This window comes from Phyllostomus hastatus, unplaced genomic scaffold, assembly GCF_019186645.2.
Source record: "Phyllostomus hastatus isolate PE091 unplaced genomic scaffold, TTU_PhHast_1.1 phas_contig_34, whole genome shotgun sequence".
Taxonomy (NCBI): Eukaryota; Metazoa; Chordata; class Mammalia; order Chiroptera; family Phyllostomidae; genus Phyllostomus; species Phyllostomus hastatus.
Window position 1 is genome coordinate 31,924,271 of NW_025333857.1, and position 26,106 is coordinate 31,950,376.

Genomic DNA, 26,106 nt, shown 5'->3' on the forward strand with positions numbered 1-26,106 from the left:
AGGTTAGAGTCACCAGAGAGCTTTTAAGGAACTCCAGTGCCCAGGCTGCACCCGGAACCAATTAAATTTGAATAGAGGGGGTGGGGTGGGGTGGTGCCCTGGCCACCATATTTTTTAAAGCTCCCAAGTGATTTCAGTGTGCAGCCAAAGTTGAGTATCTGTGCATTAGAGAATAATCCCTATGCTTCTGAAGCTTAGTCTTAGAAAATCTGCTTAGTGGACAATTTTCCCTTTCTTATTTCTGCTGGTAACTTCTTTACGGCTGGAATATGGAATTTAAAAATGATAGATTGATTGACCAATTGACTGATTGCTAGATAGATAGTCAGACCCACATATAAAAAAATACATGCACACATACTTTTATTTATTTAACTTAGGACTTGATACTTAGCATATAAATCAGAAAAACTGAGTGCCTTAGAACTGTATTACATATTCTCTCCAAATCTTTAAAGAGCCAAACTCTAAAAACACACATAAAAATATTTAAGTCATAAAACACACACACACATTCAAACTAATCACCTTCAGGAACCATGATCCAATAATATATTTAAAAGGTAAGATCTCATTCATCAATATACAAAACAAACAACAAAAAGACCCCTAAAATTTGATTAAGATTTGTGCCCTTAGGAAGAGCACTTACAGTTAGAAAGGTTTATTGGTGGCACTTTGAGGTAGCGTATTTTGTAAAGTAACATAAGTCACAGAGCTGCTCTGCAGTTTCTCCTGGACACAAGAGACAGGCCATCAGCCATAGCTCTTGGTAGACGAAAGTAATTTTTGTCCGTATTCATTGCCAAAGTCAGCCTGAACACACTTCCTACTATCTCACTGTGGCCATTCCTCCACTACAGTCCATGCATTGTGGGTTTAGGGAAAGGTAAAGGCATTTTGACGCTTCTTTACTCTTGGTGTGGTTGTGTCCCAGGCCAGGAGCCAATCTACTTTTGCCTCATGCAACCCTCACTGACAGGAGGTGCATGCACTCAGTGGAAGGGAAATAGGCCGTCATGGCACCTTTTTAAATTGGCTCTAACAAGTTCATTAAGAGTGCCTGACTTCTCCAAGGCCATGAAGACATTCATTTCTGAATGTTCCCTCTACAACAGGACCCTTAAAAGGCTCTCCCTTTTTTCTCCCCCTTAGTGCAATATTTTGGGGTATCATTAAGCTTTCTGCAGTTTTCTTGGCAGGATGGTGAGCAGAAAAGCTTAAAAAAATTTATACACAAAAACAACTACAAAAAACCTGGATGCAGGAGCAACTCTAAGAACAGACTTCCTTTGTGCAAGTTGAAATGATGAGTTTACTGTTCAGGAAAATGGCCTGCTTCTTTTAAAAAAGAAAAAAAAAGGTTAAATATTCAGCTCAGCTCTGCATTTTAAACACAAATATACAGTCAAAACAGGTTAAGGATTAAAGCTGCAAAAACGGTCCCGATAACCTCAGACCTTGGTGTAGGTCAAATTTTTGCCCAATGGTCACAGACCAAAGGGATGTCTGATCCCTAAAAGCCCTTTTGTCCTAATGTACTTCCTGTTGGAAAGTTGAATGCTTGGAAGGAGTCAACATACAAATGAATAAAAATAGCACATGTCCAGGCAAAAAAGGGCATGAGCTGGGCCTGAGTTGCCAATTAAATCTCTACCATTCAATATCATATAAAATCCTCAAAGGCTGCCCAGAACCAGGGCCCAAAGCATGGCTGAACATGCAGCCACCCAAGTCAACTGCTGACCCAAAGTCCATGACGCACTGAGCAATAGACTTCAAGTATCCAGGGTGCTACAAAGAGCCGGTCCTCTCGGGCACTCGGGCTGACTCTCAGAAGCCCCCACCCCACCTGCCCATGTGACATCCCATAATACAAGAGGTGAGCACTGCTTATGGTCACTACAAAACACTGGGGTGGAAGGTGAGGAATAAGAGAAATACCAGCCTAGAAAATACAAATAAATTCCTTAACATTTTGTACAACTAGAAGGTGCATGAGCTGGTATTCAAGGAATCACTTTAAACTCTTTTCTCCCCTTTCTGTATCAAACAGGAAAATGGTTCCATTGGGTTAACAGTGTCATTTTAAAATGCCATAAATTAAATAAGTTAGTTCACATTTTTCCCCCAGCACTTAAGTTACAGTTAGTCTCTAATGTGCTTTTGAAATTTGCTTTAACAGCTCCAGGTCTCTCCTGTGGACAGCGCCGACTCTGTGACAACCATACTCCTCCAGCTGCAAAGGTATGAATTGTTCCAGCAGTCCAAGGCCCTGTCCAGCAGGACTGGTAAATAGCTTAGTCCATGATGGTTTAGAGTTTCCACTGAAGCCCAAAAATATGGTACTCCCTAAAAAAAAATAAAGAAAAAAAAGTTCAATTTGTACATTTCCTAGTTTTAGGGAAGATAATGTCAGAGGTGAGCAAAACAAAGTTGGCTGGCTATAAAACAAAACACAAAAAAACTATACTTCCTTAAGTCAGCAAAAAAATTCTTACCACCCACCTTATGTCCTAAATAGCAAACCACATCCCAACACACTTCCTCTAACATAGTCTCCTTATTTAGAAAGGATTTTCATGATACTTACTCTAGCAAAATAAGCTCATGAAAATGGGCTGGTACCTACATTCCACCATAAAAAATAAGCTGGCATTATAAGAATTTCATAGAAGAATACAAATACAAACCTTTGTTATAAAGATGAGCTGGTTTGGCTAATCCTAGAGGTACTAATGAATCTGAAATATTCAACTGCTTTATTTCTCCTCTTGTGCTCAACAGGACAACAGACCTATATGTACAAGTTAGAAAAATCAGAGCAAATTTCAATAATTTTGCATGTATTTACCGGGTTCTTTTCTGAAGTATGAGATTTTCAACCTTTTTCATCTCATGGCACACATCGACAAACTACTAAAATTCTGTGGCACACCAAAAAATGTACTCATATTTTTTTTTTTACAATCTAACAAAAATATAGGTAGAATTTTGATTCATTCACACCGGACAATTATTGCTGTGTTTGCTATTATAATTTTTTTAAAAATTGACAATCTGAAGGAAAAGGGGTCAGTGCCCCTGACTCAATGGTCAGGTACTACATGTTTTAAAAATTCTTGTGGCTCACCCGTGAGCTGCAAGCTGAAAATCACTGTAGTAAAATAGAAATACTAGATAAAAGCAGAATTCAAAACAAAACAAACAGAATCCAGATGCTTTTTTATTTCCGCTATTACAAGATCCGACCTCCTTGCCCCACCTAGAATTTACATTGCTATTACAAGAGGTCTCTAAATGTAAGAAAAACAAGTTACTTCAGATCAGTTGACAAAGTTGATGCTTGGGACACAGACCTCGTACAGAATGAACTATTGTAACAGGGGAAGCTAGTTTTGTTTGTTTCAGGTGCTCTATTAATCTACTCATTAAAGAAATGGATAAATACCAATTCTAAAAAGAAACAATATAGTCTATTCCCCATGGTTTGCTTTAAATTTCCATCTTTATTATGCAGTATACCAACACAAATACTAAGATTTCTTTGTGGATTCTCTCTTCCGATCTCTCCTCTGCCAATTCCATACCAGCTTAATCACTATGACTTCATGGTTTATTTTAATATCTTATAAATAAGCCCCTTGTATTAGTATAATTTGTTTAAAAATTGTATTTTTTAAGCTTTCCCACATTTATTCTTCCAGATGAACTTCAGTGTCATATATGAAATACAACAGAAAAGTAACTGATTGAGCCACTAATGGAAATAAGTTAAATTTCTATTTAATGTAGGTAGAGTGACGTTTTTAAAATATTAACTTTTCTCCTAGAAAAAGAGTCTCTCCTTCTATTCAACTCTTCTATATGATGTAGTTAAGCATTTATTTTCTCAATGCATCTTGACATCTCTTATTAAGATTTTCAAGTTTTACAGCGGTGTGGGTTTTTGTTAAAGTCTTTCTAACAACAGCGGTGACTACATGCAGAGTCAGACCAGAGGTCTGACCACAGCCACCCTACAGGCCTGACCTTCTTCAATGGGTCACAGTGACACTGGGTCCCATGCCATCACTTACAGGTCCCCCCACCCACCCGCACCCCACACATGCTCAGTTTCCCTGGAAGTCACTGCCAGTTGCCCAATAACTTCCTAACACTTTGTTAAGACACAACGTACATACAGAATAGTATCCCTAAGTATACAGCACATTGAATTTCTGCAAACTAAACATACTGTGTAACCAGTGCCCCGATCAAGAAACAGTGCAGTACAAGTAGCTCAAAAGCCTTCCTTGTGCCCCCTTTCTAGAAACAAACTAATGAGATATCAATGCATTGGTTGTAACTTATAAATCTGTAGGGTACCTTGCAGGATTAACTTGTTGCCCTAAATATTTGTGGTAAGATTTATGTACTGGATTGTTGTAGGCGGAGTAAGTACATGACTTTTTAACATTAGGAAAAAAATCTTTAAATCCTTAAAGAAGATAGAGGCCTTGGAAAGGAATTCTATATAAGTGTCTTAAAGCAGATAGAGCTATATGTACACATTGAATATGACACTCAAATAATCCAATGGCTTTATGGGATTTACCGAGATCCGGCTCTGTAATGTGTAAAGAGCACAAGTCACTGGATCAACTGAGGATGATTCAAAAGCGAGATGGGCCTTTAATCCCTGGGAAGTGTATGTTCTTCCCTTAGTGGCTTCACTACCTGACGGCTGATGAGTAAATCAACATCTGGAGCAAAGCCAAGGAAGCAGAAAGGAGTCTGAATTTACTTCCTTGCCTCCAGGCAGGGTCTGACCAACTCAAAATAAGTAAGTAACTAACTAACTAAATAAATAAATGTGTGTTTCTCTCCTGTGCACCTCTCTTCAGAAACCAACACAGAAAAATTAATCAGACTATGGCTATTAAAAGAGAGACCACACACTAATCCACTTAAGAACAATTTACTCTTTTCCAGTCACTTCCAAGTGGCCAAGGTGATGACTTCACATGCCATAGTCACAGTGCATTGCTGTCTGAGGTCCCATCAGTGGGACAGATAGCTGCAAAGGTAAAACTCTAACAATTGCTTTAAAATGATAATGAGCCTTCTTTGAGGGAGTTGGATGCAATGTATTGATACGTAAACTTAATATAAAATATGGAGAGTAATGTTTCAAAATACTGAGCTTTCTTCTCCTCGTAAGAACCTTCCTACCACCTGCAAACTCTTCTAACATGCAAGCTCTCACTATTGATAAGCAGAGGTTTACAATGATAAGAAGCTTACAGGCATTAATCTGAGATGAGGAAGGAATAAAAACCTTCCCAGAGTCCCAAATGCCCATAGGTTGGGGCAGGTAAACAAACCAAAGCTCAGAGAGAACCTGGTGTCACCTTTAATGTCTCTACAGAGCAAGTTCCACCTACCTTGGAGGGATGCCTGTTTTTAAATACTCTTTCAGGAGACTGACATCAGCAAGAGAGAAAAACTTCTTTTCCATCAACCGGAAAGGAACACTGCAGGCATCCACAATGAGGAGGAAGACACCCGCACTCCGGAAGGGAAAGTCGGTGCCGTTGACCTGAGAATACAAGTGTCATCACCGTTTCAGTGTCCTCAGGATGACTTGTCTTTCCAGTCTCATCCCTCTGTCTCTTAATCCACACATCAAATTACATCCAGGAGTCAGATTCTACATTGTATTTACTCTCTCTGCCAATATTTGAAACTGTGCTATGTCCTCGTAGACTTGGCTTTGACTGGACTTTACTGACTGGGTAGGATGCTCTGAGCACAAGCTGGCAGCCCACACTCAGCTGGGCAGGGTGACTCTCCCTGCAGGTTCAAGGGCTTCACTCTTACACACATGCTCTTTACAGGAGTCAAAGCTTTTCAACGCAGCAATCACGAGGCAGCCTTTACATTGCAGCTCCGCTCACTTACTGTCACATTGGTTCAGAAAACTTATAACCCCCTCACATTGGGACCATCAGAGGAGCCAGACTGCCTCATCTCCTTCTTTTCCTATATGGCTGCCCTTTGAAATCAAAGTGGAAAGGTGGGTAATTTTACAGGACTTAAGCCACAAATATATGTTCAGTCATCCTCTTTAAAGTAATGGTTTGAGGCCTTTTCAAGAAAAAGGAACTCTAGCCATATCCAAATATCATTAATTCCTCAGCCAAAAAGAAGGAAAAAAACCTTACCAGATTGAAAAATGATTCAACACTGTTTAAATTTTGTAAAATTATAAACTACACTAAAAGCTAACAAAGAAGAAATACTCTCAGCATTACCCCTATCCTTCCCTGGGGAAATTACATTCAAATTTTATTCCTAATCATTACTAATCTCCCAGGAAGCAAAATGGTCTTTTAGCTGTGTTTAAATTGCTCTAATTCAGAAAATTATTCTGGAAATGCTTTAAGTGCAGTTTTATATTTGGAAAGACTGGAAGTGATGTTCCTATTTTCAAAAATCTAAATACTTAAAATTGAAATACATTTGAGAAAAAATAGAAAATAATCTCCAACTCAAACTGTCGTCTTAAAAAGAACTATCTCCCCCAAAACTTATTGCTTAAAGAAAACACCAAACTTTCCTTGAAAACGAAATAAAGCAATGCCATGTTCTAGCAAAGGCTCTTCAGGTAATGCATCAGAAAAGTACTGGTGGCAAATGACAAAAAAGTGTCCTATGACTTTTCTAGGGTCCCAGGGACCTTGTGTACAGAAACAGAATTAGGCAGTGTCTCCAGACCCCCTGGAGTAGTCTGTATGACATTTTTGAGGCAAAACATATCTTCTTATCTAGTGAGCACACAGCCCCTGAGGGAATACAGCCATTACCATTGTTCAGTGTCCAATAATGACCAGATGTATCATGGTGACCCCATCGTGAGGTTATAAATGTAGAATCACTCTGCGGCACACCTGGAACTGATCTATTGTATACCAACTACACTGTCATTTCAATATTTTATCTACTGACCTAGTAGAGCAGCAAGCACTCGGCACTTGCTGCCTTTCTACATCGGACTCCCACCAGATCTTCAGAGCGTATGCATCGTACTCAACTGAACTTTATGTCTGTTGATTAATAACTCCCCATTTCTCACTCCCCCTAAGTGGGAATACTCTTAATTCAGAGATGTTAAAATGTCCAATTTATGTTCTGGAGATGGGGGGCAGGGATGGTCACACAACCATATGAGTGTATTTCGTACCACTGAACTCTCTGTATATTTAAAATGGGGAGGATGGTGAATTTGATGTTACAGATATTTTAACACAGTAAGAAATTAAGAAACAAAGGGTAACACAATTTTTTCCACACTTATGTGGACTTGTGACTGTGTTGCCCATGACTTTAAAAAACAAACAGAGGTCCTGAAGAGACCACATGAGACTAGGCCCAGGCCCTGGCTAGAAATAGCCAGATGGCAAGACATCTGCTCCCCAAAGAGCTCTTTATATGATGGCTCTCTCGAGTCAACCTGACTTTGAACAGGCCGTGTCAAGAGCCAGTTACCTCTGGCCAGCGTGCCTCCTAGCCCAAATTCTAATGCTGACACTGAGGCTCAGGCCGATACTTCCTTTAACCCATGCAGGAAGGACAACCAATACTCTGAATCTTCACTTTCCTAGTCTTAAAAAATGGGAGCCAGGCAACCACAAACTAAGCAGCCAAGTAAAAAACTTAAGACTCATTTCCCACATTTTTAACAAACAACTTGAAAGCTCCTTCCAAATTTCAAAAATCAAAGTTAAACACGGTTTCCTACATTTTGATTGCCTGTGGAAGTTATTTTTTAATCAAAGATGCCTTTTCTTTTTTAGAAATGAAATTGGGGTCACCTGTTACACCGTTAATGGATGAAAAGTAATGTGAACAATTTAACATTTGCCTAAAAGTTATCAATAAATACAATCTACTGAGAAAAAAACTGTAATATATTTACCTAAAAACATAAATGCCTAGGAGGTATAAATACCTCTATTGTACAGCTTGTCCCCAAAAACCAAAAATGTGATTACAAACAAGTGATTGTTCCCAGAAATAATCAGGTCACCAGGGTGAAACATCAAAGCGAGAAGCTAAAGCAGTACACAGGCCAGAAGGTACTTACGGAGATAACTGATCGGTCTCCACGCTGAGTCTCCGCCTTACCGGGTGACTGGAATTGCACGGGGAGGTAGCTTTTATGAGGATCACTAGTAAATACCATCTAAACAGGAAAGAAGTGCCATAATTATGTCAACTGTGTTTTCCTCAAAGAGCGTGCCTCAGTATAAACTCAATCACAACAAATGAGTGGGGTTTTTTTCCCCTCTCAACTTTTTATACCTATTTCATGACCTGGAATTCTTTATATAGGTTTAACCTGAGAAGGGCATGTTCCTCATTTTCTGAAACAATACCAGTTTCAAATAATTGCAATCTTGTTAATAAAATCAATTCTACAAATGACTAAATAAGTGTGTTTTGTATTTACATCTTTGTAAACATTTTATGCAGATCTTTTTAAAGATCCTTTTCAGACCAGTTATTCTGAATTGGGACTCAGTCACTCCAGGATTGAGGAAATAAGTATAGATGACAAGTTTAAAAACCTTTAGTAGCCTTGTGCATCACCAGATCTAAATTCCTCTGCCTGACCTGCAAAGTGTCACATAAATTCAGTCACACCTGATATACAGGCTCCTGTTTCCCACTATCCCATCGCATTCAACAGACAGGGCAGTTCCCTCCTTTTCCCACAAGCGCTTTACCTCCTTTCCTGACACTCTTTGCCTTTGCAGATGCTGTTTCCTCCCCAAAGTGTCCTTCCCTATTTCCTTCTCTTCAAAACCACTCCCAGCCTCCAAGTCCTACCTCCTACCTCCTTCCTAAAGGCTCTCTTATCATTCACAAGCACTCTTAACTCTCACACAAGAGAACCTAAACACTTCAGGTGCTCTTAGACCTAAAGTATATGTCCTAATTGATATAGCAACTTCATTGCAAGGGCAACTAATCATCGGACACTAAGTATTCTAAAGCTGGATGTTTCTTTGAAGTCTCAGGTTTGGGGTCAAACATTCACATGATTTTTCCTACTTACTCCTACATACGAGGTCTGTCCGGAAAAAGTCCAGGCATTGTTAATATAACAAGAACAGTTTGCACAACATCAACATAACCTGGCATGCCGAGAGTAGACAGGAATGTGCATGCGTGAACCATGATGACTTCACTGTACTAGTCAGTGGGAGTGGTAGCCACCATTAAGTGAACAATGTGTGGCCATTGCATTTAAAATGACTGAGTGAGTAGAGCAACAAAATCTGCATCCAATTTTGTGCTAAGCTTAAACATTCCTCCACAAAAATTATTCAAATGATTCAGAAGGCCACAGCTATGGGCAGCTGCTGATTGGCAGCTTTATCACAGCAAAGTGCCTGCTCATGTATCATGTCTCATGCGGAGTTTTTTGGCCAAACGTCAAATGACCCAGGTGACTCAGCCCCCTTACAGCCCAGATTTGGCACCCTGAGACTTCTGGCTTTTTCCAAAACTAAACTCACCTATGAAAGGGAAGAAATTTTCAGACCACTGATGAGACTCAGGAAAATACCAACAGGGCAGCTGATGGCGATTGGGAGAACTGTGTGAAGTCCCAAGATATCTACTTTGAAGGGGACTGAGCTGCCATTGTCCTATGTAGTGTTTCTTGTGTCTTGCATCTTTTTCAATAAATATCTCTATGTTTCACAGTACATGGCTGGATACCTTCTGGACAGACCTCATATATTTTGTTTTTGATATTCAAACCAAATTTACCCTCAAATTTCCAAGTAAAAGAGATGTCCCCAGATGCTTCAAATACTTTGCAACTGCACTGTCAGTAATCATTGCATTTTTACAAATGAATTGCAATCAATGCTTCAAGCACAAAGAATAAAGAATGCTAAACATTAATGCATGAGACCATTTCACAAGATAGGCCAATGATGATTAAGTTATTTTTATGTTATAACATTTATTATAATTATCATAAATTATATAAAGTCTTCTCAGTAATAAAGGACTTTCTCAACAAACTCAGCCAATGATTTAGGCTGGAGCATTTACTTCTCCACAAAATCAACTAAAAATGTCACTTTAACTGTCAAAATACTGCATGGGATAGGCAAGGACTCATATAAACTTCTTCAGGTACACAGCTTTTTTGTTTGTTTGTTTTGTTTTTGTTTTAGTTGAACTGGAGAATGGAGGTGGCACAAGGATATGAGACCGTAACTCACAGTGAGTTGCATGCTGGTACTCATCACATACAACAGGAAGCATAATCCATATTCCTTTCCCTCTCTATGCCACCAGTGGCCAGAAACAAATGAGGAAAATGAGAAATAAAGAACCTAATCAGTGAAGGAATTTTTGTTTTCTAAAATCATTTAGAATGGAAAAATTTAGAGGTTTCCTCCATATTAATAGGCAGTATGCGCTACTGTGGCAATTCTTGCTTTAAGAAAAAGTATCTAGCCCAGTGCAATTCCAATGTGGACACATATCAGAACACCCTACAAGCCTTATTAAAGCACAGACTGCTGGCCACTCCCCACACCCAGTATTTCTGGTTTAGTAAGACTGGTATTAGGTCCAAGAATCATCAAGTGATGCTGTCACTGCTGGTTAGTGGACCACATTTTGAGAACCATTTCCCTTACCCATATTTGTTTATACAAAGATTAAGTATTAGTTAGGGTGGTAATAAGTCTATACTTCTTTTGCACTTGGAACTGATCTGACTTCCTTTGGAACCCCATGCCTGATTTTAAGTCATATTTTGGATGTACTTTCATTGCCATGCTTCTTCAAGAACCACAAGAAGTCCATCTACTTAAAAATATGTCAGGAGAAGCATTTCACATCTAACCAGAGTCAGTTTGTACTTTTAATTACAGGTAAATGTAATAGCAGATGCTTCAAAATTAAGAGTGGCTTTCCACCTTCAAAAAAGAAAATGATTTCCATGAGTTGCATTTTCAGGAGAGAAATTTCACACTGCCAATAAAACAAAGTATTTTTCTACATCACTGACATGTAAACCCAGAAAAAAGACTCTAACAGAATCATATCTGAGAAAGAAAGAATAACCACCAATAAATGCACAGTCATCCACAGTAAACTGATGTATCACAGAGGGAAGGTATTTTTATTATAATTTGGACAAGTTGGCTTCTTATGAGTATTACATTCTAGAATGGGCCAACATTCAGGAGAAACCATGCAATATTTATAAACTGGAAACACAGCTATTTCCAAAAAAAATAAAGTACACCTATTACAAGGAACCTTTTGACTTTTTCTCAGGGCCACAGCCCACGTTTCATGCTCATTTACCTGATGGGTCCCACAGCCCTGACAGGGTTTCGTGAGCATGGCTGGCATCCGCTTGATTGCCGACGGCTTTCTGTAATACTGGGGATATGCTTTGGCCATGCAGTTACTGGTGTCTTTTGAGTCTGTTGTTGCCTGGACCTTGACTCTTTCGCATCCCTGAGTTGAACAGTAACTGTGGCCATCCCGGTGGCCTTGGGCTTTGAGATACAAAAACAGCAACCTGCACAAAACAGAGAGCAATCCATTGAGTATTAGACTGACTCTCAAAAACTTACATGCACAAAAAAATTCCTCAAATTAACTCATGGCCGAAAGGATATTCCTCTAATAAGCTAAATTTTCCCTATAATAAAAATAAATTACAAAGCTAATATAATTGTTTCTCTTTCCTTTCTATCCCCCTACACAACTAAATTCAATACTCCTGTAGAAAATACAGTGGTGACCTAACACAGCTGTTATAGAAGATATCAAAGCTGATTTCTGGTTTGAATTAATTCAACAAGTGATTTGAAAGGGTAGAATATGGCTTGTCTCAAGAATTCCTTAGAACACTTTATACTTGTGTTGAGTTTAGAATTTAGTGCACTAGCATGGTTTATTCTTTCTTTCTTTGTTTCTCTCTTTTTTTGGTTTATAAATCACTTTAGTTTAAAGCACAAAATTCAAATAAAAACAGAAACTGTGATTCATTTGGCTTAGACTAAGAAATAGTTTGAAATCAATTCCTATGATGTCTACTAAGCTCAGATGGGCCTGAGGTCCTTCTGTCTGTACTTTGGCCAAAATCAAATGAAATGAGCAGTCCCACGGACTCCAAATTATCCTCCTACTGCCAAGATGAATGGAGAAGTAACTTCCAGGCAGCAGCCCAACATGCCTCAGCAAACCTAGTCCTCCTAAAGCAAAGGAAGTCAAGGTTGATCAGATGTGACTGATTACTGAAGATCAAGAACTCACATTTTTTAATACGAGGTCAGTGAACAATGCAAAGTAGCAGTTATGAGGTAAAAATCAGCCATTGTCCCAACATCCAGTAATTTTAACATAAATATATATATAAGGAATGGCACAAACCTGATTAGCATGGGCCTTCTGATGTATAATTAAAGTCATCAAAATGAACAGAATTAAAAAGAATTATAACCCCAAAGGATAAGGGATTCTAGGAATACCCAGATGATAACACATTTCCCATCTTTTTACACATTTAATCATTAATTTGTGATCACCAGACTGTCCTTACAAATTTGGTTGTTCTATTTGTTTTTGTGAAAAATCAACTGAGAACATGGAAGTTCTGTCATGTATAGATTAAAAGTCCAAGTAGGTTAAGTCTAATTACAAACTGAAAATCAAAGGTAACTACAATAAAAAAAAAAAGATTTAAACTAATCACACTGACTGCTGGAGGGACCCGGGAGGGCAAATAAGTTGCATCTTATTCAAAGCCTAACAAGGCACTTGACTGAACCCCCAACCTTGTTCCCCAATCAAACTTGCCACCCTCACCCCAGTCTGAATGTTTGTCTTCCCCCGAACATGCCATGCCACGTTCTTCCATGCCTCCATGCATTCATCCATATTGTTCTTGGGACAATTCACCCATTTCTTTTCCCATCTCCTCCTACTTATTCCTCAAGAGTTCACCCCTGTGTCACTCTCTTGGATGTCACTAATTACCTTAGGCTAAACTTCTGGGCTATGTCAAAAGGTACACTAAATATCCCACAATAGGACTTTTAGCATTATACTTTTCACTTTCCAGTTACCTACTTTAAATGCCCACATCCTTCAATGGTCTATGAATTTGCAGAAGAAATGCATCTCATTTGCATTAGTATCTTTACTATGTTACCTAGGCGATGGCATGTAGGTGGAATATCAGCTTAGGGAATGGCTAAGGAGCATGCTAGTTGCTGGAAGAGTACGGAGATTGAGCCTACCATCACCCAAAGGCTGAGAGACTGTAACTGGATAAGAGCAGACAAAGCCAACAGGACCCCAGATGAACAGGATTAGAATTAAAAAGTGGAAAGATGCAGCCTAGAGAAAGTTGAAAGCAAACATGCCATGGTTAAACAGTGATTTTGTTTTAAAACTCAAGGTCAACTTGAGAGATAGCTTTAAAGGAAAAAAAAGCTTTCATTGAGATATGAATTATATCTATCATATGTAAATAATCATCTAAAAGAGTTGTTATGGAAAAGAAATAAGTTTAAGTTTCAATTGGGCCTACTGATTCTTTATTGACAAGGATAATTTCCCTCTCTAAATTCCTTTAATAGGCATACGAAAAACATCTTCACTCACTTCCCACTGCCGACTATAATTATGAGTCATTCTAGTCCTCTAAGCCTGTAATAGTGGATGAGCAGAGAATTACCCGCATCAGCTGCTTGTCTAAAGAGCCATCACATCATAGCCTATTCTTAGTTAGGCTGAAGAACTAGTAATTTCACCATTAAAGAAAAATAGCAACAACTCTCATTCACTAGTTACACTGAATTACCCCGTGCCAGAGTCAAAATAGAATTTCCTCTCAGACTGCTTCTTCTGCAATTCTTCCAGTGAATTCACACGCTCATATTCTTCCATTTTGGATAAGGAGCCATTATGCCGCTGTAAAAAGCCAAAACTAATCTGAAAACTTGTGTTTGATGGATAGCAGAGGCCAACTCGAATCCAGTCATTCCTATCAGAGAGAGAAAATTAAAAAATGAATTCACAGTTGAGCCAATATATTTTGGGCATTACAGCATATGTAAATATCAGCCATGATTTTTCTCCTTAAATGTCTACTGCGTGTTGAGCCACTAACAATGGAAGTCCTACGCCCTGACTAACAAATCATCCACCTTTAAATGTTACCCAAATTTCTCCTGTCAACAGATGTACAACAATCACATGGCTTACAGTAACTTTCTGGTTTCAACAGGATATGCAGGAATGTGAGTAGGAGTTGAATAAGACGGACTTAGACTCTACCAGAGGATAATACCATTAAGTGAGATGGTCAGAGTGGCCTGATAGTAGAAGTATACATTGGTAAAATCTTTCCAAAGAATCTTTTTGTTCTTAAATCAATTTTTACCTTTATTATTACATTAGGATAAATACCTAGTGTGGTGAAATCTGAATATAAAGGTATGTATATTTGTAAAGCTTTTGATGCATGGGACCAAACTGCCATAGTCTTTTTTCTTACCTAAAATCCTTAGATATAAAATTAATACTTTTTAAAACCATTAAAATATTTCCCCTTTTTATCATTTGCTTTTGGGGGTATATTTTAATTGTGGTAAAATATGCATAATATAAAATTTACCATTTTAGCCATTTTAACTGTACAGTTCACTGGTATTAAGTTTATTCATAAGATTATGCAAACATCACCATTATCCATTTCCAGAACTTAAATCATTCCAAAGAATTTTTAAACAATAGGTAAAAAGGCCTTAAAATTGTTCACATAGGTTCCACTCACTAATCCCTCTAAAGAATAATTACAAATAGAGACCAAAATGTACTTTAAAAAGATGTTCTTGGCTTCACAGGCGAATTTCACCAAACATTCAAAGAACTAACACCTATCCTTCTCAAACTATTCCAAAAAATTCAAGAAGAGGGAAGACTCCCCAACTCTTTTCATGAGGCCAGTATTATATTAATCCCAAAAGTAGGTAAAGACACAACAATGAAAGAAAATTACAGGCCAATATCTCTGATGAACACAGATGCTAAAATCCTCAACAAAGTACTAACAAACCAGATTCAACAACACATTCAAAAGATCATACACCATGATCAAGTGGGATTTATTCCAGGGATGCAAGGATGGTACAATATTCACCAATCAGTAAATGTGATACATCACATAAACAAAATGAAAGACAAAAATTGCACAATCATATTAGCAGATGCTGAAAAAGCATTTTATTAAAATCTAGTACCCATTTATGATAAAAACACTCAGCAAAGTGAAAATAGAGGATATACCTCAATATAATAAAGGCCATATATGAAAAACCTACATTCAACGTCATACTCAAGGGACAAAAACTAAATGTTTCCCTTAAGATCAGGAGCAAGAGAAGGGTGTCTGCTTTCAGTCTGCTTTCACCACTCTTACTCAACAAAGTACGGGAGGTCCTAGCCACAGTGATCAGACAAGAAGAAGAAATAAAAGGCATCCAAATCAGAAAGAAGGAAGTAAAACTGTCATTTGCAGACAAGATGAAAACCCTGTAAGCTCCACCAAAAACTGCTCAGCCTATTAAGTGAATTTGGCAAAGGAGCGGGATACAAAGTCAATATTCAGAAATCAATGGCATTTTTGTACACTGACAATGAAATATCAGCAAGAGAAATTAAGAGAAAAATCCTATTTACTATAGCAACAACAACAACAAAGAAGTACCTAGGAATAAATTTAACAAAGGAGGTAAAAGACCTGTACTCACAAAAATATAGAACACTGAAGAAAGAAATTCAGGAAGACACAAATAAATGGAAGTATATACCCTATTTGTGGATTGGAAGAATTAACATCATTAAAATGTCCATAATACCCAAAGCAATCTATATATTTAACATAATTCTTATTAAAATACCAATAGCATAATTCACTAATCTAGAACAAATACTTCAAAAGTTTACATGAAACCAAAAAAGACCCTGCATAGCCCCAGCAATCTTGAGGAAAGAAGAACAAAGTTAGAGAGATCACAATACCTGGTATCAAACTATACTACAAGGCCACTATAATCAAAACAGCCTGGTACTGGCTTAAGAACAGATACATAGGTCAATGGAACAGAACAGAGAGCCCAGAAATAAACCCATGTCTCTAGGGTCAATTAATATTTAACAAAGGAGGCATGAGCATACAATGGAGTAAAAATAACCTCTTCAAAAATGGTGTTGGGATAACTGGACAGCTTCATGCAAAAAATGAAACTAGACCACCAACTTACATCATATACCAGAAAAACTCAAAGTTAATTTTAAAAAACTTAAATATAAGTTGTGATACCATAAAAGTCCTAGCAGAAAACATAGGCAATAAAATTTCAGTTACCCCATGTAGCAATATTTTTGCCAATATATCCCCTAGGGCAAGGGAAGTAAAGGGAAAATAAACAAATAGAACTACATCAATTAGAAAGTGTCTGTCTGCACAGCTAAAGAAACCAACTTCCAAATGAAAAGGGTGAACATATTTGCCAATGATACATCAGACAGGGGTTTAACCTCCAAAATATATAAAGAACTCACAAGACTCCACACCAGGAAGACAATCCAATTAATAAATGGGCAAAGCACCTGAATATACACTTCTGCGAGGAGGACATACAGATGGACCATAAACATATGAAAAAATGTTCAACATCACTAGCCATTAGAGAGATGCAAATTAAAACCACAATGAGATATGTCCTTATATCTGTTAGAATAGCCATCATCAATAAATCAAAAACAAGTGCTGGTGAGGATGTGGAGAAAAGGGAACCCTAGTGCACTGTCTGTGGGAATGCAGACTGGTGCAGACACTGTGGAAAACAGTATGAAATTTCCTCAAAAAACTAAAAATGGAACTGCCATTTGACCCAGCAATTCCACTGCTGGGAATATACCTTAAGAATCCAGAAACACTAATTCAGAGGAACTTATGTACTCCTATGTTCATAGCAACGCTACATACAATAGCCAAGTGTTGGAAACAGCCTAAGTGCCCATCAGTAGATGAATGGATTAAAAACTGTGGTACATTCACACGATGGAATTCTATGCAGCAGAAAGAAAGAAGGAGCTCCTACCCTTTGCGGCAGCATGGATAGAACTGGAGTTCACTTAGAACTATGCTAAGTGAAATAGGCTAGTCAGTGAAAGATAAATACAATATGATCTGACTTATAAGAGGACTCTAATGAACAAAATAAACTAAAAGCAGAACACAATCAGAGACATGGAAACAGAGAACAGACAGACAGCTGCCAGAGCAAAGAGTGGTGGGGGGAATGGTAGAAAGAAGGGTAAGGGATTAGTCATAAAATATGTATGAATGATCCATGGACAACAGAGTGGGATGGGCCATGGGAGCAGGGGATGGGCTGGATGGAGGAGGACCAAAGGGGAAAAATGGGGACAACTCTAACAGAATAAAAATGTAAAAAACTAAAATGTTCTCTGTGGTTTACTTATTTATCTTATATTTTATTTATTTGCTTTTTAGAGAGGAGAAGGGAAGGAGAGAGGGAGAGAAAGAGCAATGTGTGAGAGATATATTGATCAGTTGACTCTCACACGCCCCCAAATGGGGACCTGGCCCGCAACTCAGTCATGTGCCCTGACTGGGGATCAAACTGGTGGTCTTTTAGTTTGCAGGCCAGCACTCAATCCAGTGAGCCACACCAGACAGGGCTGTGGTATATTTGTAATAGCAAAGGGAGAGGTGGGCAGGAGAAAAACAACCTAAATTTATATGGGGTAAGACAGTAGTTAAATAAATTTTGATACATCTACATGCTCAGAAAACATTTGAGGGTAGAGAAAGAGAACACTATAAATGTTTGCAATGCCTTACACTGGTTAGGAGAATTATAGGTTATTTCAATTTTCTTTATGTTTTTCTGCATTTTCCTTATTTTGTTGAATGAATAAGTACAGCTATTATAACCTTTAAAGTGTTATTTTCCGAAGTGGCACTATGACAAAATCTATGACCTCTCTATAATTATATTAAATTTGGAAAAATAAGATTGCCCATCTCTTCCTCTTGCCTCTGCCCATGATGTAATTTTTACAAACTTTCAGCTAATTAAACAGGGAAAGTTTGACTGAATTTCAAAGCCATGTGAATTTTTGAAACTTCTAGGTTCTGCCTTTTTTCACTTTAAAATGTTTTTACTTGGTATTTGTTCAAAAGTTGTACATGACACTGACAGAACCCTATATACCATTTGGTTGTAATATCTCTCCTAAAATTCATAACCTGCCAGATATAAGTTTTTGGATTAGTGATCACTTTTTGATATTTCTCATCAGTCTTCTCCGACCTTACTTGCTTCTTTCATTGGCTGCACTGCAGCTCACTGACAGGAGTGATAATATCGGGTTGGCTTTTAGAAACCTCACCCTGGACACAATGTGGACTAAGGACTAGAGGTAGGGAGACCAAGCAGGACTCAGACAAATGATGATGATGGCCTAAACTCAGCCACAAACAGTGGGGGTGGAAAGAAGTGGAGAGATTGGAACCACATTGAAGACACAGAACTAGCCGGGTTTGGTCACTGATGAGAGGGATAAGGAAAAAGGAAGCGAGAAGGATGAGTGCTGGGACTTGTGGCTTTATTGACTCAGCAGGTGGGGTGCGACTCTCCAGCAAGGACACAGAAAAGCAGCAAGTGTCATAGGGAAATAGTAATGGTTCTGGGGAGAGCTTGGGTCAGGGACCTCACTTCTCAGAATAAGAGCATCCACCATGGCATTCACCAATCCTTGGAAGTGACCTGCTCAGAACTGACTTCCTACATATTCTGTGTCCACCTCTTATCTGAGCAGTTTCATGGAGTCACAAGGGCTAGCCACCATACAGATCTGGACTGATTTAACTCTGCCTTTCAAAAGTGTACCCTCTTTCCTGTCTAGTTTCACCTCTTGTTGTTTCCCCCAACACACCCTATGCTCCCACCACACTGCATCCATCAGTCCCTGAACAGAACTAGCCCTCCCCCAGCTCTGTTGCTTTTGTAACAAGACAGATCACTCAGTATCACTTTCTCAGCACAGCCTGGCCCAACTCCCTTAGGCAGAAATAGTTGCTTTACCCTTTGTCCATTAAAAAAATTGTACTGGTTTATCAATTTTCTCGAGTTTTTTTGTACCTGTATACTGTGAGCTCCTAGAGGACAAGTACTTTTCTCACTCGTCATTTTATGGCACACAGTAAATACTTAAATAAATTAATGTAAACATTGAGCCTTTGATTGTAAGTGGTATTATTTGGCAGACAACTGAGAAATCAAGAAGGGATATAAAATGCTTTCAGGCAGGAGTGGTAAATACCCAGCATTCATGCCGCAAACCTCGTCCTCTTACCCACAACAGACATTACTAATGAATCACACCATTATCTCTTCTGTCAAATCTAAACTTGGCCTCAAAAAAAAAAAATCCTTTTATTTCCTAGGTAATCAATTGCTCAGTTTGAATACCACATAAAACTTTTTCCCGTCCTTCTCCTGGCTGGTGTGGCTCAGTGGATTGAGTGCTGGCCTGCGAACCAAAGGGTCACTGGTTTGATTCCTAGTCAGGGCACATGCCTGGGTTGTGGGCCAGGTCCCCTGTAGGGGGCACACAAGAGGCAACCATACAATGACGTTTCTCTCCCTTTCTCCTTCCTTTCCCCCCTCTCTAAAAATAAATAAATAAAAATCTTTTAAAAGAAGGCAAAACTTCCCATATCCCAACTAAAGGGAATTAAAGTGTTCAGCAGACTATATTAGAACCTATTGGTAAATGGCTTTCTGTACACAGAAACTTGACCACAGTAAAAAAGAAATGCTTTTCAAAATGAAAAGATTCAATTTGTGTAATCTCTTAATCTCATCCACATAAAATATACAGCCTCCCTCTGAGAGGAATGAAGCAGATGAAATCAGCATTGTTATTTATCATTTTTTCTCCACTAAATTCCTACTTGCTCAACTATTTGAAATAAGAGTAATGGAAGCATACTTGTTGAAATTTATGAGGTATAGAAACACAGTCTTCGGCGCCGGCCCATTCCAGTGGATGGTATACCCCTTCTCCAGCATGATCACAGGCTGGTACTGTGGAAAGGCAGCCTTCTGGTTAATGCCCCGAAGCACCATCGGGTAGGATGGATACTCGTCTCGTGTGATGGTCATAGTCAGATTCTGAGTGCTCCGTGTCTGCACATAGACCTTTAAGAAATGAATTAAGAATTAAGGGGAAGAGCATGAACAATTACAGAGCTAAAAACATTTCCAGTACAAATGCAAGTATCTGTACTTTCAAAAGAAAGATTTGGTGATCTGTGCCAGACTAAACAAGTAGTAGCCAACTTCATCATAAGCCACACTTACAATGAAGCCTGCTTAAACTGAAATGGTGAAAACAGACCATGTGTTCTAGTGGCCAAGACTGTCATCATCTCTTCCACCACAACAGGCCAGCTTATTCATCAGAATATAAAATCTCTGTGGCTTATGTAGCCTGTCAGAGAAATCCCTCAACTGAAGAATACACATACAAGAAATTAGTAAATTAATGTGAAAACTGATATCCTCTACTCAAATCTGAGAGACTTTCCTCTAAAACAAGAGAGGGAAAATGTAAATACTCTAGTTTTGGCTTTCAATTTTTCCATGACGTACATTAGCCCAAGAAGTCATTTTTTTAACCCCTTCAAAAAACGTGGGAGGTTATAAAGCACTCTGCAAAAACTGGAAAAACATATTAAACTGAGACTTATTTGAAAGTCCTGAATTTAGTCCAGTGGCACTTGAGCCCCTTGTTGTGCCAAAACAAAGTCTTCCCCGAATACATCCTCCAAAGAACAAACCTCAGAACAATTTTCTAAAACAAGTGAGTATCCTGTAACAGAGTTCCCCAGAAGTATTAAAACATTTGCAGAATATTGTATTTAAGCCACAATATGTCTATTTTTCTCTTCCAGTCATTTCTACAATTTTTCCCAACTAATTTCTCAAATATACATCCTTTGAGACAGAAAACCTTCTTAATTCTCATTCACATTTGACTACTTCAATACACTCTTCCCTACTGATACCACTTAAAAATTTAAAATAAAGAGACAGAAAATATATATTTTGAGGTTGTCTTTATTCAAATACCCACTTAATATATACTTGAATATATTACTTAAATAGATTTATATAACATAATTAAATATGCTTACACATACAATTAAATATAGTTTTTATATAATAGGTATATAAATGTAGGATACACACACACACACACACAATGTATATCCTGCCACCTTTCAAATCCAACAAGGTTTTAAAGCAGCACAGGTAACCTTAATTCTCCTTATGTTGCCACCTTTCTTCCTGAGCTCTTTTATCCCTTGGGTCATCAAAGAGCAGACATTCCATTAAAATAAACTTACAAATACCTAAATAATGCTTGTTCTGTCTTAAGATCTGCTTCTATCTTTGGCCTAAAAATATACAGTATCATCCATTAGCTCAGTAACAAGAAACATCTGCAGATCTGAGCTCCCAACCCAAATTCCAAATTTTCAGAAGAAGATATCTAACCCGTGGTCCTGGCATTCCCAGAGCCCCCTGGGAAATATCTTCATCTTAAAAAAAAAAAAATAGAATTACTACCCTGGTTTGTAAGATAGAGGGATCAAGCTCACAATCTCAAACATATTATAAACCAAAGAGTTTAAAGACCCATTGGTAATCATTTTAAAATAGAAAGTTCTCATTAGTGAGCACACATCATTTTAAGCTAGACACATGAGTGCACCTTTAAATACACACAAATAGCAACAAATTTCAATAAAACTGCAGCTACAAAAGGACTAAAAACTTTGTTTTTGTTATTTTAATTCTAGAATTTCTATCACTTCCTAGGTATTAATGAGTCAACTTAATTTTAGGAGACTATTATGATTAAGAATAAAATATATAGGAATGGGAAATCCCACAACAAAGAAGCTAATATTACATTTAAAAAAAAACACACAAAATCTCTCCAGTCTTTATCCTAATTAAGTCCTTTGTCTTGTCGATAGATAAAAATATTTTTAAAGTTCTTTTTTTTTACTTAAAAATCATAACATTCTTTAGCAGTCATGATCTAGAAATCAGAGGAGCAATAAAGAATTCTGCTCCAAGAAGCTTCCACTGTAAAAGGCATCGGTGGTTAAAAAACCAGAAGAGGTTCAAGAAGTTGAAATGCAGAAGCCCACGAATGCTCCTTGACAGGCAAAGTAGCCAGAGCTCGGGAAAGGGGCTTCATCACAGACTAGTCCTTCCCCAAGAACCCTCCTTAAAAATAAGAGCATCTGGCAGCAAACAGTCGAGGAAGACTTCTTTCCTGCCTTTGGGACTATCAGAGGCCAATTCCCCTTGGAAGATCCCTTACTGTTTGTTCCCTTAATTCTCCTGTCCGTGCTCTAATTCTTCTTTTTCCTTTATCTTTTTTCTTCCTTGATGTACAATATTAAATCCTACCATTTAATTGTATAAAATATGGAAATAAAATTTTGCTCCCTTCAACATTCTGGGCAACTGGTACCCCTGTCTGTAACCTCACCATCCATCCAAATATCACTATTAAAATCATTATTGCAACTTAGAGCTCTGTTCCCCAAATAATACTAATTGCAGCAAACACTTCACTATGTGCCAGGTTGTGGGCTAAATGTTTTACATAAAGCCATACTTTGTTTCTTCACAACAGCCTTGTATGAGAGGAACTAGTATTATCCTCATTGTGCATAGTCACAGAGCAGTTAATTAAATTGCTCAACTCATATTTAAGGAAATAATAAGCCAAACCCAGAGAGTGTGACTCAAGCATCTGTGCTCTTAACGTACTACCTTCCAAATGAATCAATCCTCTCATACCAGGCATCCAATTAATAAATGTACAGTAGCTTAACATTTCCAAAGAGGTGTTTCCAATCTATACCATCTCGTTCATGTTTTCATATTAATAGATAGTATATCATAATATAATTCAAAGAATTGCCTTGGATTCCTCCTTGTCCACTCATTTCTGATTCCCAGCTTTCTCTGGGAACACCTCACTTCCCATGTGATACTGATATTCTGCCCCAAAATTGAGATTCCCATATTTAATACAGATGACATTCCTGAAAGCAAAGAATAAAGCTCCCTCTCTGGGGGCAGAACTATAACATGGTGAAACCCTGGCCTACGACTCAGGAAATGCAGGTTCTCACCCCAACTACATCCCAACCATGTTTAACCAAGGGCAAACCATCTCGCCTCTCCTGGACTCAAGATTTGACTTGTTGAACTGGTTTGGAATTGGGGAGATTGAAATACAATTCTATGAGCTCATGGTTCCTATTGAATTTTTTCTTTTTTTTTTTTTCTAAAGAAAACAGGCTTTGGAAAGTATCGATCATGCTGAAGAGCTGAGGAGCACCCGTGGCAGAAGCAGTGACGTCAGGAGCCTAAAAGGAACCAGGCATCCTGAGGCATTGGCCTACCTGGGCATAGCTTCCACTGCAGACCACTGCGTTCCACTTGGTAACATTTACACAGCTAGGATGGCGGATCAGGTAGTTGTCAATTCTTCCCACATAAGCGTCCTTGTATCCTGTCACGGAGCCATCAATGTCATGAAATATGGAGTTCTTGTCACCATCCAGCTCACAATCTTCAAACCAGGGGCCAGGCTTTCCAAAGAAGACATTCAGAGAGACCTGATGGCAGTGAGAAACAAGGACATCTCAAAATGAAGGCTGCTGCAGTCTCAGTCAGCATCCCCTGCAAGGATCCTACTGCATGTGCATTCTAACTGCTGTCAGATTAAAGCAGTGCAGAGTCTCAGTTCATAGCTATCAACTAAGGCACCAAGTCAATCAAAACTTTCCATTAAATATGACATGGTTGGGAGGAAAAAATTTCCAAAGCCTTGTGGAGTTCAATTAACAAAGGTTAAAGGTCATCTTCAGTGGTCTACCTTTCTTCTAATTAAAAACTATTACCTGCTCTCCAGACAAAACTGATCTGTAGTAAAAGAAATTAGAATGGTTGTGGGAAGAGAAATTAAGCAGTCATACATATTTGTTAAAAATTACAAACTTTACACTTTAAATTTGTGCATTTGTCTGTATCAAAGTATACCTCGATTAAATAAAAATGTAAGTTTAACTCCCAAGCTAGTTAATCATTTTATTTCTCTCCAAGTGCTTTAGTTACTTGTTCATGTACCTCTCCCCTCTCACTAAAAAAATAACTATAGTCCCAAATTAAAACACAGTCTAAGCACTGCCTTAGTGTGAATAATAAAGTATTTAGAACAGGACCGGATATATCATAAGCATTTAATAAATGTTAGCTATTAAAATTCCATGAAGTTCCTTTCCTACCAGCTTCCATGGTCTTACTCACAGAAGTTCTGCACAGAGTGTAGCATATAATGACATTCAATATTTCCCCAATGACAAGTACAAGGGACAGGGGCCAAGCATAGGTCACCCTCTGCCAGAAGCTAGTAAGGCCCTTCACCACAAACCATGTGTTTCACACCAGCCGGTATCCCTCTCCTTTCCCAACCTCTTATCCTGTAGTTGTCCAGGGGGAGAGACCCAGACAAGTAACGCTCCATGCAGATCCCAAATCTCTTCATGGATCAGTACACTGAATTTCCCAAAACTGTGTCCTCTTTTCTTATGAAACTCTACAATCCTTTTCCCCATGTTATCACTTTAGGTCATTTTTCTTTTTAAGTTGTTACCTAAATGTTAAAAAATACCCTAGGTTACATGGAACTTCCATTCTCACCTTGAATTCAATGGGACATAGTGAAATTACGAGTTTCTTTGGCATATATTATATGTCTCCCTTCCCCGGGCCAGTCATAAAGACTTGGTATGAACCCTTTGTCTCTGTCTCTGTCTTTGGGAACGTGCCACCCCTCCTTCTCCCACCGCAGTCACCCACCATGGAGGAACTGTAAGGACATACTTACATGTGGACCGAACTTCACAAGGGAGATGTTATTTCTGGGGGTTATCTGCCAGGTGTTCTTCATGAGGAAGCCGATAGCACTGGTATGTCTATCTGGAGTTGGCACATATTTTTTGAATGTGCACCTGGTGAGATGAATGGGCCCGTCATAAATCTGAAAGCCTCTAATCGGGAAGGTCCTGTTGAAATACAAGGTTTTGTTTAATGCACATGGGTCCATTCCCTGAATAGCGCTTCACTTACATTATCTGTTTTATGCATACTGTTGAATACTCTGTAACCGCAAAACACAATTCTAGAACACAGTGGTAACCAACACAAGATACCTAATCAATGGAAATATACACTGTGGAGGGAAGGGCAAATAAACAGGAAAACAAAGGATAACGGACAGGTAAGTGCCATGGAGACAGTTAAAACACAGTAATACATTAGGGAAGGAGAGATGCTATTTTGGAGAGAATGGAGGGCTCTCTGAAAAGGTGACTTTTGCTTCCTTGAATCAACCAGTTGAGACCTTCTATTTGGTAATGCATATAACTTTAGTTTTGGTTCCAAAACCTCTAACATGAGAACAAAAGATGAATCTGTGCTTAAACTAAGAGAAGCGCCTTTCAAGCCACTAAAAGATAGTAATAAGGTAAAATGATACAGTCAAAAGTACACAAGTATAATTCCTGAAGGCTTACTATGGCTAGCTAGATTTAGAGATTAGTTTTATCCATTTTCTTCCTTTCTGTCCAAATACAAACACTTTAATCATATATTATTAACCAGAATTAACGTATAAAACCTATAATATTCTGTATCCCTTAGGTTTCTCCCCTATTAATTATTTGATGGAGTCGCACATGATTCCTATAGCAACTAATTAGTTTACAAATTGGCAGTGTTTTACAATATATGCTAGAAAAAAAATATCAAATTGCCTGGCTGAAAAAAACTACGCATCTTCGTGTATTTCTAAGGATCTATCCCAAAATAGTTC

General features: G+C 38.3%; 1 protein-coding gene across 5 annotated transcripts in view; it reads right to left on the minus strand.

Moving 5' to 3' along the window:
* Positions 1–346: 346 nt before the first annotated feature.
* Positions 347–26,106, minus strand: part of CEMIP2 (cell migration inducing hyaluronidase 2) — a 75,957-nt gene continuing 50,197 nt past the window's right edge. For all 5 annotated transcript variants that reach the window (XM_045840237.1, XM_045840236.1, XM_045840238.1 and 2 more), the window contains exons 16-24: positions 25,120–25,297; positions 23,633–23,848; positions 20,128–20,336; positions 13,898–14,080; positions 11,386–11,605; positions 8,129–8,227; positions 5,427–5,581; positions 2,694–2,797; positions 347–2,352 (exon numbers count right to left, since the gene is read on the minus strand). In XM_045840237.1, coding sequence (XP_045696193.1) covers positions 2,156–2,352; positions 2,694–2,797; positions 5,427–5,581; positions 8,129–8,227; positions 11,386–11,605; positions 13,898–14,080; positions 20,128–20,336; positions 23,633–23,848; positions 25,120–25,297 — 1,561 coding nt within the window. In that variant the 3' untranslated portion in view covers positions 347–2,155. The remainder of the gene's footprint in view (positions 2,353–2,693; positions 2,798–5,426; positions 5,582–8,128; positions 8,228–11,385; positions 11,606–13,897; positions 14,081–20,127; positions 20,337–23,632; positions 23,849–25,119; positions 25,298–26,106) is intronic.